The sequence below is a fragment of the Babylonia areolata genome, chromosome 29 (genome assembly GCF_041734735.1).
Source record: "Babylonia areolata isolate BAREFJ2019XMU chromosome 29, ASM4173473v1, whole genome shotgun sequence".
NCBI classification, from domain to species: Eukaryota; Metazoa; Mollusca; class Gastropoda; order Neogastropoda; family Buccinidae; genus Babylonia; species Babylonia areolata.
The window spans coordinates 27717751-27732750 of record NC_134904.1 but is presented as its reverse complement, the minus strand read 5'-3'; the positions used below and the strand labels follow the sequence as shown (position 1 = coordinate 27732750).

The 15000-nt window shown below is 43.7% G+C and overlaps 1 protein-coding gene across 1 annotated transcript in view; it reads right to left on the bottom strand.

Moving 5' to 3' along the window:
- LOC143302278 (solute carrier family 23 member 1-like) overlaps window positions 1-15000 on the bottom strand; it is a 20538-nt gene that overhangs the window by 406 nt on the left and 5132 nt on the right. The window contains exons 3-12 of the mRNA XM_076616877.1: window positions 14083-14240; window positions 13245-13336; window positions 11519-11592; window positions 8712-8893; window positions 7750-7867; window positions 6924-7062; window positions 6003-6256; window positions 2178-2451; window positions 1668-1763; window positions 1-1042 (exon numbers count right to left, since the gene is read on the bottom strand). The exon at window positions 1-1042 is cut by the window's left edge and continues 406 nt beyond it. Coding sequence (XP_076472992.1) covers window positions 780-1042; window positions 1668-1763; window positions 2178-2451; window positions 6003-6256; window positions 6924-7062; window positions 7750-7867; window positions 8712-8893; window positions 11519-11592; window positions 13245-13336; window positions 14083-14240 — 1650 coding nt within the window. The 3' untranslated portion in view covers window positions 1-779. The remainder of the gene's footprint in view (window positions 1043-1667; window positions 1764-2177; window positions 2452-6002; window positions 6257-6923; window positions 7063-7749; window positions 7868-8711; window positions 8894-11518; window positions 11593-13244; window positions 13337-14082; window positions 14241-15000) is intronic.

Here is a 15000-nt window from a genome sequence, read left to right as displayed (position 1 = left end):
GAAAGAGAGACAGACAGAGAGAGACAGACAAACAGACAGAGACAGAGACACAGAGACACAGACAGACATACACATAGACAGAGAGACACAAACACAGAGAGAGAGACAAGACAAGACAAGACAAATTCTTTATTTCGATGACAATAGATAAGCACTGGTATGCTTTTTTACATCCAGTCCCCGCCCTGGATAGGGTCTACACTACACAATATTAAATAAAATGAAAGCATGAAAGCATGGTGTTAGTAGAGATACATAACAGGGAAAAAGAAAATAATAATGATAAATAAAGTAAAATAAAATAAAAACAAAAACAAACAAAAAAAACCAAACAACAGAGAGAGACGGACAGACAGAGACAGATAAAGACAGAGAGACAAAGACAGAGAACGAGACACAGACACAGAGACAGACAGAGACAGACACAGAGACAGAGACACAGGGAGAGAGACAGAGAGAGACAGAGAGAGAAAGAGACAGAGACACAGAGACAGAGACAGATAGAGACAGAGACAGAGACACACAGAGAAAGACAGAGACAGACACAGAGAGGGACAGACAGACAAACAGAGAGAGCGAAAGAGATACAGAAAGACAGAGACAGAGACGGAGAGACAGAAAGAGACAGACAAACAAAGAAAGAGACAGAGAGGGAGGCAGAGCGGATAAACAGGTGAAACAGGACAAAGAGAGAAGCCCTCCAAGAGGCCTTGAAGGATGATGACGGCACGATCTAAAAGTAGGCGAAACCCCAACAGGAATTAGGCGAACCGAATGCCTTAGCTCTTTCTCCGGCACTTTGCAGCCAGCCACTTGCAGGGCGAGAGCGGTCTGAACGCGAAGGCTGGCATGAATGGAGCGAATCTGCAGCACCTCACTCTCTTCAGGCAGTTTGACAGGAACGGGAAGCCATAGATTCTGTCGATGTACTCAGCAGCCGCTTCAGAATCCTTGGCGTCGGCCGTGGCCGTGGTCGTGGTCGTGGTCGTGGTTGTCTCGACGATCTGTCTCCATTTGATGATGCCCCTTTCTTCCGCTGTGCCTGAAGGTTGTGGGAATCAACCAGTCAATCAATCAATCAATCAGTCACTTTAATAGGCCAATCAATCAACCAATCAATCAGTCATTTTCATGTCACAAACATACCGTGTTTAAAAATCCACCTTTGGGTTTCGTGTTAAGGGGGGAAAAAAACCCAACTTATTTTAAGACATAATAATAGTAATGATGATGATAAGAAGAAGAATGACCATGATGATGATGATAACATCATTCCGTCATAGAAGTAAATGGTATTTAAGAATTGAAGAAAACATTCCAGCACTCCCCCTCCCCAAGCCCTCCGTGCCCCCACACCCCTGAACACACAATTCTTTTTAGGGGGTCGGGGGCGGGGATGCTGGTAACAGTAGCAGTCCTTTCATCAGTCGACATTGAGTCATCTTGAAAAACGAGTGAAGAGTTCGAACGATTTCTCAGAAAGAATGCAACCCACATGCGCGGGGGCGGCGGCACAACACCTCATTCCCTCCTCCCCCCCCCCTCCCAGCCTAACCTCCACCCCCACCCCCAGCCCCAGCCCCAGCCCCAGCCCCACCCCCACCCCCAGCCCCACCCCCACCCCCAGCCCCAGCCCCACCCCCAGCCCCAGCCAGCCAGCCACATACCTGGCACGGTGTTGTCCAGAACGAAGGCCAGCAGACCCCCGACGAACATGGTGGTCCCCAACAGGACGTTGATCACCTGGTCAGCCTCTCTGCTCCCTGCACAGCTAGGTCAGGTCAGGTCATGTGTCGTGTGTCACGTCGTGTTGTGTCATGTCGAGTCATGTGCCGTGTCAAGCCATGTCGTGTCGTGTGTAATGTCGTGTGGCATGTATGTCACGTCGTGTCATGTGCCATGCCAAGTCTTGTCATGTCATATCGTGTCTTGTCATGTGTAATGTCAAGTCATGTCTTGTTATAGGTCGTGCCGTGTCATGTCGAGTCAAATGACATGTGTCTGGTCGAGAGTCATGTCATGTCAGGTCAGTCGTGTCGTGAGGCACACACACACACACACACACACACACACACACACACACACACACACACACACACACACACACACACACAAACACTAACACACACACACACACACACACACACACACACACACACACACACACACACACACACCTGTATTCACCGCCTCAGGGTGCTTCACCATATACTCCGGAACCATCAGCCCCACCATCAGCGAGGACCCAATGATGGTCAGGTTCCTGCCGGAAGCCAGGTCCACGAAGGACAGTGTGGACAGCCCCACGGCCGTCACCATGCCGAAGCTGACCAGGATGATGCCCCCCAGGACGGGGTCCGGCATAGTGGTCAGCACGGCGCCCACCTTGCCGCACACCCCGCAGGCCAGGAAGATGAGGCCGGCAGTGAAGTAGGCCCAGCGACTGGCCACCTGTGGTGGTGATGGCATCTTGCAGGTTGATCCTCTCTCATACGTCAAGGTAGGTAGAATGCTGTATTGTGTGTGATTCGAATGTATGTATGTATGTATGGATGGATGGATGGATGGATGGGTGGATGGATGGATGGATGGATACATGTTTGTATTGCAAGTACGAATTTGTGTTTTCTCCTTTTTTTTTCTCTCTCTCTCTTTTTATCACAGCAGATTTCTCTGTTTGAAATTCGGGCTCCTCCCCCCCCCCCCCCCCAGGGAAAGCGCGTCGCTGCAGTACAGCGCCACCCTTTTTTTTTTTTTTTTTTCCTGTGTGCAGTGTTATTTGTTTTTCCTATGGAAGTGGATTTTTCTACAGAATTTTGCCACGAACAACCCTTTTGTTGCCGTGGATTCTTTTACGTGCGCTACGTGCATGCTGCACACGGGACCTCGGTTTTTCGTCTCATCCGAATGACTTGAGTCCAGACCACCACTCAAGGTCTAGTGGAGGGGGAGAAAATATCGGCGGCTGAGACGTGATTCGAACCAGCGCGCTCAGATTCTCTCGCTTCTAAGGCGGACGAGTTACCTCTAGGCCATCACTCCACATATGCGCATATACAATATTTATTGTGCATGATTGTGAGTTGAGGACTTGAGTGTGTTTCGTATGCGTGTCTGTGTGGATTCCAAAGCGCTTTGTGCAATGAGGAAAGCGCTGATAAATGTCTAGTTATCATTATCATTATTCTTATCTCTTGATTTGTCAGTACTGTTGAGGACAGGGAGGAGGAAGAGGAAAGCAGCAGTAGTAGTAGTAGTAGATGAAGAGGAGGAGGAGAAAGAGGAGTAGCAGAAGGAGAAGCAGACGTAGTAGTAGTAGTAGCAGTAGACGAAGAGGAGCAGAAGAATATGAGCACGCGCTTTGAATATCTATAAACATGTGTACGCAATTGATTTTTGCCCATGACCTTCAGGGCTCAGCCAATAGATCTATAAACTCCACTCGTGGTACTGATTCTAGTATTTTCCGAAAAAGACCACTTGGGCGAATGAACATAGTGACAGCCCTGTACACTGAGAGTAAAACATACAAGCTTTTTATGTATTGAGTATAATTTCAAAATGTAATGTTTAAGATGAGAAAGATCAGTTTAAAGCAAATTAAGTCCCCTAGTATTAATCACAGATTAATTTCACTGTTTTTACTATCTGCACCAAAGACATGCAAAATAAATATACTTCCATGCTTAGCAAAAGAAGTTCCTGTCTGAACAAAAAATGATAAAAATGACCGCTCTTGTTGTGTCAGAATATCAGGTCAAAGTGCCAAGTTTAGAGAATAAAAAAAATATAAAAATAACAGTAAATGCAGTTTGCATATAATTTGGCTTCTTTTTTAAATTTTTTTGTGCCCATCCCAGAGGTGCAATATTGTTTTAAACAAGATGAGTGGAAAGAACTGAATTTTTCCTATTTTTATGCCTAATTTGGTGTCAACTGACAAAGTATTTGCAGAGAAAATGTCAATGTTAAAGTTTACCACGGACACACACACACACACACAGACACACACACACACACACACACACACACACACACACACACACACACACACACACACACACACACACACACACACACACACACACAACCGAACACCGAGTTGAAACATAGACTCACTTTGTTTACACAAGTGAGTCAAAAATGAAATGAAATAGAAAAATATGAACGACGGATAAGAATAGTAACTGGTATAGTCTATTAAAAGTAACACAGCAATGAAAAGAACAGTTGGTACATTATCACTTACGTACGTACGTACGTACGTACACACACACACACACACACACACACACACACACACACACACACACACACACACACACACACATTATAATACGAGCATGCATTTGCAAAAGACCGCGAGTAAGTTAATCAAAAGCATCGAATAGAAATACTTTTATGTTAGACTTAAAGAGAGTTATGGCTGGAATTTGACATGTCTTTGGAACCATGTTCCATTCTGTGTTTCCATTAAATGAGAGACTCATCTTAAGTAATTCAGTTTTAGGCTTTGGGACAATAGCTCTGTCTGATTTACGTTGGAACTGGAAATGAAATAAATGATTTTAAATATTGTGGGCATGCGTCATGAACAATCTTATGCATAAGAATCAATGTGTTATATCTAATAAGTAGATGAACAGGTAATATTTGAAGTTCTTTGTGCATATGGTCCACAGATCCGCCTGTGGTATTTACATGGGTTATCATCTTAATGGCACGTTTTTGTAAAGAGCAAAGTGGTTTTAATGTAGAAGAGGACATTTACCCCAAATAATCGAGCAATAGCTGAGACGAGACTGGGAAAAGGCAAAGTGAAACACACGTCTAGAATGATTATCAAGAAAGTGTTTGATATGTGACAATCGGAATACACTTGTTTTATAAGGCAATGAATATGTTCCTGCCACGAAAAATTTTGATCAATAGTAATGCCTAATATCAAATGCTTTGTACCTTGTTTAATAATATTGTCATTATATTTTTTGTTAAGTTGTGTTTCTTTCATGTTCCGTCTTTTCTGACGAGGACAAATTAACATGCATTCTGTGTTTTCAGGGTGAACGAAGAAGAACAACAACAACAAGAACAACAACAATAATAACAACGAGAAAATGATAATAATCTTGTTCACAGCCGCGAAACAGCCAAGAAGTAATCTGCAAAGAGTGAAAGAAGTATGGGGAACAACTGCAGATCGTGACTAATGGTTCTAGTTGTACAAGAGTAGCCTCCCATGAATACATTCTCACCCCCACCCCCTTTTTTTGATTTATTGGATTCTATCTTTTTCTTGTCTGTGTGCTTAACCAAAACAACAACAACAACAACAACAAACCCACAAAAAACGATATAACCGGACAGAATTTTAACACACAACGCAACACACACATGCACTGTCCCCCTCCTTTACAAAAAAAAAGTCTAGTCCTCAGTTGTTTTTCGAGCCTTCTACGTACATGCATCTATAAGTTTTGTCTGTCGTCTTTTTGGTTCAGTGGTACGCATACACGTCATGAGAAAATCGTGAGTGAAAGCGCTTAGATTTGTTTCTGCACAAGATTCAGCGCTATAGGAATACATTTATCATCATCATCATCATCATTATTATCACTATTGTTGATATTATCGTTATCATTGTTATCATCGTGATTGTTATCATCAATCAATATTTTTCTTCTTCTTGTAGTTGTTATGATTATCATCATCGTCATTATCATCATCATCATCATCATCATCATCACTGCCATTCACTATCAATATCATTATTATTATTATTATCAATATTACTATTATTATCATCATCATCATTATTGTTATTATTATCACTATTGTTGTTGTTCTTCTTCTTCTTATTATTATCATCATCATCATCATCATCATGATTACTATCATCAGTAATCTTTTTCTTCTTGTTGTTTTTGTTGTAGTTGTCATCATCGTCATCATAACCATCATCATCATCATCACTGCCGTTTATCACCATCACTATGAGTGACCTTAGTGAAGCCGATGGAGCCCACGTTCTGGCTGTAGGAGGTGGTGGCACCCCCTGAGCCCACGGCGCCTGAGATCAGGCTGCCCAGCCCCTCTATGGCGATGCCCCGGTTCACCGCGTGCGCCGGCGGAGGCGGAACTCCAGAGATGCGCGCGCATGCGTAGTAGTCTCCCACGGACTCGATGATGGAGGTGATGGTGGCAGCCAGCATGGCCATGAAGCTGGCCACAGACACGGTGGGTAGGCCCCACTGGCCTGGACAGTGTGAATGTTTCGTACTGCTACTGTTATTTCTATTATGATTATTATGATTATTATTATTATTATTATCATTATCATTATCATGATCATCATTATCATCATCGTCATCGTTGTTGTTGTTGTTGTTATTGATGATGATGATGATGATGATGATATTATCAATATCATCATCATCATTATTATAGTTGTTGTTGTTGTTGTTGTTAATGAAATACTACTATTCACAATTATAATAATGAAACTACTACTACTGCTACTAATCACCATCACCATCATCATCATCATGAGAAGAAGAAGAAGAAGAAGAAGAAGAAGAAGAAGAAGAAGATGATGATGATGATGATGATGATGATGATGATGAGATGGATTACAGGATCTTTAACGTGCGTATTTGATCTTATGCTTGCCGTTTACACACGAAGTAGGTTCAGGCACTAGCAGGTCTGCACATATGTTGACCTGGAGAGATCGGAAAAATCTCCACCCTTTACCCACCAGGTGCCGAGATTCGAACCCGGGACCCTCAGATTGAAAGTCCAACGCTTAAACCACTCGGCTATTGCGCCCGTCGTAGTATGGGATTCGAACCAGTGGCCACTTACTTCCTAGCCGGGCGCATTAACCACTGAGCCCACCACTTGACCTGTACACCCGTGCATACCAGGGTAAGGGAAGAAGAACCACTGGGCCAAATCCAGCACTTCGTTCTTGGAATCGGTCCGAACCCCTTTCTTCTCCAGCACGTCCGTGGCGGTCAGCACAGCGCTGAAGCCCCACGCCATAGCCACTGCCAGAAATACCTGTTGGCGTCAACACACACACACACACACACACACACACACACACACACACACACACACACACTTTTATGTGTATATAATTTGTTTTTCGTTTGTTTGTTGCTCTTTTCACAAGAGATGGCCTCGGAAATAAAATAGATAAATGAACAAATAAAGTATTGCTTATTCAGTTCACCATCTGAAAATAAAATTGAGATTTTTTTTTTTTTTTTTTTTTTTACTTTGACTTTGACTTTCGCACACACAACACGCACACAACACTCTCTGTCTGTCTGTCTGTCTGCCTCTCTGTCTCCCTCACACACACATATGTGACCACATACAGGTAGTAAGACAGAAATGGAACACCAAACTGAAAAAAAAGTCTTTGAAGAAGAAAACATTCTACTTTCTATATATGCCCACAAACACACTCTCTCTCTCTCTCTCTCTCTCTCTCTCTCTCTCTCTCTCTCTCTCTCTCTCTCTCTCTCTTCGTTCAACTCTGGTTGGTTTTCTAATTCTGACCTTATTAAATATATATAATATGATGACCTTTCAATCAGATTAGATATATCCCTGATTAATAGACATAAAAAAAATGTGCGTTTATATCATAAAGGAGGGGGTAAATAAATTCATTTATCTGCGTGTATGTCTGTCGCTTTTTACTATAAATATGCACACCAATGCTATACACTCACATACCGGAAGCAGTTTGAAGATGGGATACCGGATGATACGGAAACCTTTCCGAGAGCATGACGGGAAAGGAACCCGGATGTTCCGCAGGTAGAGAGAGAAGAGAAACACCAGGCTTACAGTTCTGTCCAAAATATAATCATGATAAAGTGAACAAGAAGAAGACGAGGATGATGAAGACAATCAATAAGGAAAGAAGAAGAAGAATTATCATTACTATCATAGTCAAATCACCCCCTCCTCTTCTAACAGAAGAGGTGACGATATTCTGTGATCTTTGAACTGAAGTTATGATGATGGTGGTGATAATGATGATCAAAATGATAATGGTACTAATCCTGACGACGACCGTTTTTTGGTGTACACAAAACCCGTTTTGTTTGTTTGTTTGTTTTCTGATGTCATCAAAACAAAAAAAGGGCATCACTTAACGTCTTGAAACAAAAACACTCTAAACTCCTTTACAAAAAGAAAAAAAAGCAATTAACAATGACAGAAAAAGAAAGACTCCGTCAGACTAACAGAGAAAACATTGTTATCGACACACGCTTCCCGTTAACGACGATTGCTTCCGTCTGGAACACCACACACGAGTCAGTGATACGACAGCAACAGGCTACAACTCACAGGGCAGTGTCACCCAGGTTTGTCCCACAGAAATTAAAAAAGAGACATGGCGGAGCCTTTTAAGGACATTACAAACACGTCAACAAAGCGACAGCTTAAGGACACTTCACACAAGTCAATAAAACGATAGTTAGACGACATCACACACACATTTACAAAACAACAGCGAAAGGGTACCACACACGTGTCAATGTAACGACAGCTAGCTTAAGGACTCATCACACACGCCAATGAAACGTGACAGTTACAGGACAACACACACACACACACACACACACACACACACACACACACACACACACACACACACACACGTCAACAAGCTAAAGGCTTCCACTCACAGGGTAGTGATCCCCCAGTGTGTCTGGCAGAAGCGAAGCGCCACGTCGACGAGGGACAGACCCACGAGGGAGATGGTGGGCACGATGGTGATGGGGCCCAGGAACTCCAGCAAGATGGTCAGAAAGCCAGTGCAGCCGATCAGAATCTGGGCCAGAGATGCCAGCATGATTCCACCCTGAATCTGGCCACAAGACACACAGCGAGACCCAGATAGTGATGCCTGTTGTTGATCTATTTATCAATAGTCTGTTCATCTTGTTCTTGTTGTTGGCGTCCTGAGCTGTAGGGTCTGTCTTATCTCAGGGAGGTGACAGCCCTTCATTGACATTATGACCTGCAAGATCTGTCTTATCTCAGTGAGGTGACAGCCCTTCATTGACATTATGACCTGCAAGATCTGTCTTATCTCAGTGAGGTGACAGCCCTTCACTGACATCCTGACCTGCAAGATCTGTCTTATCTCAGTGAGGTGACAGCCCTTCACTGACATCCTGACCTGCAAGATCTGTCTTATCTCAGTGAGGTGACAGCCCTTCACTGACATCCTGACCTGCATGGTCTGTCTTATCTCAGTGAGGTGACAGCCCTTCATTGACATCCTGACCTGCAGGATCTGTCTCATCTCAGTGAGGTGACAGCCCTTCACTGACATCCTGACCTGCAAGATCTGTCTTATCTCAGTGAGGTGACAGCCCTTCACTGACATCCTGACCTGCAGGATCTGTCTTATCTCAGTGAGGTGACAGCCCTTCATTGACACTCTGACCTGCATGGTCTGTCTTATCTCAGTGAGGTGACAGCCCTTCACTGACATTCTGACCTGCAAGATCTGTCTTATCTCGGCGAGGTGACAGCCCTTCACTGACATCCTGACCTGCAAGATCTGTCTTATCTCAGTGAGGTGACAGCCCTTCACTGACATCTTGACCTGCAAGATCTGTCTTATCTGAGTGAGGTGACAGCCCTTCACTGACATCCTGACCTGCAAGATCTGTCTTATCTCAGTGAGGTGACAGCCCTTCACTGACATCCTGACCTGCAAGATCTGCCTTATCTCAGTGAGGTGACAACCCTTCATTGACATCCTGACCTATATGGTCTGCCTTATTTTAGTGAGGTGACAGCCCTTCACTGACATCTTGACCTGCAAGATCTGTCTTATCTCAGTGAGGTAACAGCCCTTCAGTGACATCCTGACCCGCAAGATCTGTCTTATCTCAGTGATGTGACAGCCCTTCACTGACATCCTGACCTGCAAGATCTGTCTTATCTCAGTGAGGTGACAGCCCTTCATTGACACTCTGACCTGCAGGATCTGTCTTATCTCAGTGAGGTGACAGCCCTTCACTGACATCCTGACCTGCAAGATCTGTCTTATCTCAGTGAGGTGACAGCCCTTCACTGACATCCTGACCTGCAAGATCTGCCTGATCTCAGTGAGGTGACAGCCCTTCACTGACATCCTGACCCGCAAGATCTGCCTGATCTCAGTGATGTGACAGCCCTTCATTGACATCCTGACCCGCAAGATCTGTCTTATCTCAGTGAGGTGACAGCCCTTCATTGACATTATGACCCGCAAGATCTGTCTTATCTCAGTGAGGTGACAGCCCTTCATTGACATCCTGACCTGCAAGATCTGTCTTATCTCACTGAGGTGACAGCCCTTCACTGACATTCTGACCTGCAAGATCTGTCTTATCTCAGTGATGTAACAGCCCTTCACTGACATTCTGACCTGCAAGATCTGTCTTATCTCAGTGATGTGACAGCCCTTCACTGACATTCTGACCTGCAAGATCTGTCTTATCTCAGTGATGTGACAGCCCTTCAGTGACATCCTGACCTGCAAGATCTGTCTCAGTGAAGTGACAGCCCTTCACTGACATCCTGACCTGCAAGATCTGTCTATCTCAGTGAAGTAACAGCCCTTCACTGACATTCTGACCTGCAAGATCTGTCACTAACGAGCAAGCTGGTCGGTAGCACTCAGGGAGTTAACGCTTCCAAAGGCATCGTCTGAGGGTCTTGCTTATTAGTGTGTTTGTTATGCCTGAAAAGTCATCTAGTTCACAAATACTCCCAAAGAATGCGGAGAAAGATAACTGGCTGAAAGCAAAAACATAGGCCTATTGTGTTATCGTAGTTTGTTTTGAGATGCACATGTTGTCATGTATGTGATTTTCAATGCTGTGCATGCCTTACTGTCACATATTTCATAATACCCCAAGGGAATGCAAAGACGGGCAACTAATTGAAAAGCAAAACAAAAAAACAAAAAAAAAAAAAAAAAAAGCCAAAAAAATCCCTACCCAAAGTCCTGTATTTTGTTACTGTTGTTCTGAGATGCAGTTGCCATGTATATGATTTTCACTGTTGTGTATTCCTTACGTTTTGCAGTAAGTTATACCACGATTATCCAGGTTTCTTCTGTTTCTGTTCGTACCTTTCAAAGTATCTGTCACACAGCGTGTAATACAACCTTTCATTAATCTCCTACAGGGTTTCAAACCACCATCATGACTCGGTTGCATGCTGAGTTTTGTTACGCATTTGATGGAAACAGTCGGTTTACATACATTCTATGACACTGGGTTTTCCCAAAAGCTGTTGCATCTTGAAATTAATGTGCTTCGTCGACTTACACCAGCAATCACATTCAGCCATGAATGTATGTTTACACACACACACACACACACACACACACACACATACACACACACACGCGCACGCACAAACACACACACACACACACACACACACACACATATATATATATATATATACAGTCACGAGAAAGAGTTACCTCTCTCATCCTGCTCTGCCAGACCTCTGTGGCATTTTCTGTGGAACCATTGTAGTACGCTTGGACCAGAGAATCTACGGAAAAAGTCAGAATATTCATTCACTCGGTAAGTTCTGAAAATCCTGTCTTCAGCTATCCAGTCAGCCAACCAATCATTCCTTCATTCATTCGTTCGTCCGTTTGTTCGTTCATCCATCCATTCATTCATTCATTCATTCATTCTTTCGTTCACTCACTCACTTACTCACTCACAAATCATTGATCTATTTATTAGTTCGTTCTTGAATTCGTCCATTTCTTCGTTCGTTTGATGGTTCGTTCGTTTATTCGTTCATTTACTCGTTCATAGTCAAATTATTTTGCTTCATTCATTCAATTTTTCATTCTTCAGTTCATCCGCCCTTCCCCACCTCCCACACCAAACACACACACACACACACACACACACACAGAGCAAGACAACGATCCAAATATAGGTAAAACTGGTTGTTACCGATTAGGGAGCATGTAGATAGACCAGATAAACACACACACACACACACACACACACACACACACACACACACACACACACACACACACACACTAAAGCGACAGCTAAAAGACACCACACACAGTTCGCAAATCCGTCCCATCTGCTGATACCAGGAAAGAAAAGTAAACTACGCTGGTATGGCCAAAGAACAAAATCTGTTGAGTGGGAGAGATGGAGTATACAGATAAATCGATGGACTGGCAATAACGTTGTCAAAATTGACCAGGAAACTGACCCAAACATTGACACACAAACTACTGGTCCGGAGGAATCTGGTAAGCATTTCGTTTCTTCCTGTGTGACTCAATGACTCTTAGGATAGTTGAATAAAAGGAAGAAGAAATATCTTGCTGGATTTTAAACTACAGCTGCCTACATGGCGGGGTAAAAACCGTCACTCACATAAAGGGCTACTCGCGTACATGCGAGTGAACGTGGGAGTTGCAGCCCACGAACGAAGAAGATGAAACTACAGGGTGGAGAATTTTCCGATCTCCCAGGTCAACATATATGCAGACCTGCTAGTGCCTGAACCCCCTTCGTGTGTACACGCACACAGAAGATCAAATACGCACGTTAAAGATCCTGTAATCCATGTCAGCGTTTGGTGGGGTTATGGAAACAAGAACATACCTAGCATGCACACCCCAAAAAACGGAGTATGGCTGCCTACATGATAGGGTAAATAAACAAAATGGTCATCCACGTAAAACGTTACATGTCTGTGTGTAAGTGTGCGTGCCTGAAATCTGATTGAATGACACAGGAAACGAATGATGTGCGCCCAGTGGCAGCCGTCAGTCGGCTCTACCCAGGTAGGCAGCCTGTTGTGCAAATGACCCCGTGTTTGTAAAGCGCTTAGAGCTTGGTCTTCTATAGAGGATAAGTGCCATATAAGTATCCATATAATTCTATCAATCAAATTTTCAAGCACATAAGAACACAAGCAAGCAGATTTCAGAGAAAAAAAAAAACACGGAAAGACAGCAATGAAAATACAAACATTAATAATGATGCACACACGCAAAAAAAAAAAAAAAAAAAAAAACAAAAACACGAAAAATAAAGTTACTGAGACATATGCACCAACCGACAGACTGACTGACAGACAAACGGAGACAACAGGTAACACATGGAAGCACAAGACAGACAGACGGACGGACGGACGGACGGACGGACCGAAAAGCTCACCCATATTTTCCGGACATTTCCAGATGTCAATGGCCATGAGAGCTGTGACAGCTGGGATGAACTTGCCGCACCCCCCTTGAACGATGGGGAGTCTGGAGGTGTCATCAACACACACACACACACACACACACACACACACACACACACACACACACACACACACACACTTCTATGTTGTATAGACACGTGTTCTGAAATAACATACTTTTGAATCAAGCAAACAGGCTAAACATAGTGATGGAGTCATTATGGGACTGACCCCCAAAAAGAGACCTACCACGTCTCATCACTCCTACCCCCAAACCCATCTCAACATATGTCCTGAAATCACTCTTATTCCTGAAGAAAGCATGCTAGATAGACAAATTGATGGTGTCACTCTAGATCACTCTTTTTCCCGAAGAAAGCATTTTAGTTAAACATGTAGGTGGAGTCAGTTTTGATCACTCTTATTCCCGAAGAAAACACACTAGCTAAACACGTTGATGCAGTCATTCTAGATCACTTTTATTCCTGAAGAAAGCATGTTAGCTAAACTTACAGTCATTCTAGATCACTCTTATTCAAGAAGAAAACATACTATGTAGCACATAGATTGAGTCATTCCCCTCTGTTCCCCTAATGCCCCCTCTCTCCAAATCCCAGCCCTTTCCCCACCCTTACACCTATTGAGAAACATGTCAAAAGCTATTATGCTAAACATATTGATGGAGTCGCTCTGTTACTAGCTCCAAAAGACTCCCTCCCTAACCCTCTCCTTCCCCCAGTACCAGACAAGTCGGGTTTTCTCCGGCTAACAGAACCGACCTTGAACCCCTGACCTTTCCAATGATCTCACCTGACCCCCACGAGCACCTGCAGGATGGTGCAGACGCCGCACATGAAGAGGAAGGTGGAGAGCACCTCGGACTTGACCAGGTCCAGATCCCCCGCGCATATGGCGTTGCACACCACCAGGGGGATGGCGATGGTGGAGCTGATGCTCAGCAGGATTTGCTGCCAGGAACAAGCAAGGGGAGCAACAGGTGACTGACCTGCTATTGGCTGTGCTAGTCAGTAAGTAAGTTGGTTAGTTATCTATTTCTTTTATGCGAGGTTGCACTGGTCCTTCGTGCGGTAGCATTGTGAGCTGGTTGGCTTTGGGGGACCATCCCCAACGCCGACTCTGTGAGAGTGGGGATGTAACTTGGGCAAGACACTCTGCACTTACATGAGAAAGACAGAGAGAGAGAGAGAGAGAGAGAGAGAGAGAGAGAGGCCAGGTAGTCGGGACAGCAGTTGCTTCCTTTGCAATTCTGATGGCCATAATAATAAGTCGAATGCGACCATCATGCATATCTATCTACCTAATCATTCATGTTTTATTATGTGTACTTATATTTGTGATTAGCATAGGGGGGGATATTATTCCTTGATCAGTTAATATTCATCGCAGGCTCGGTTTTATTTTTAAGCGCCGAATAATCGATGATGTATTGAAGAAAGAAAAAAAAGAAAAGAGAAGAAAGAAAGATAGATACATACATACATACATACATATATACATACATACATAGACTTTTTTTTTTCAATTTATTTATCCAGTCAGACATTTTGCCTTATGTATTTATCTATCATGACGGTTATCCCTCAGAGACACTGTGGCGGCATCGGTTAAATATTGGACTTCTGACCCAGTGTTCACCAGTGATCAGGGTTCCAGACCCTGTTTCGGCATAGTGCTGTGTCCTTGGGGAAAGGAACTTTACTCCGATTT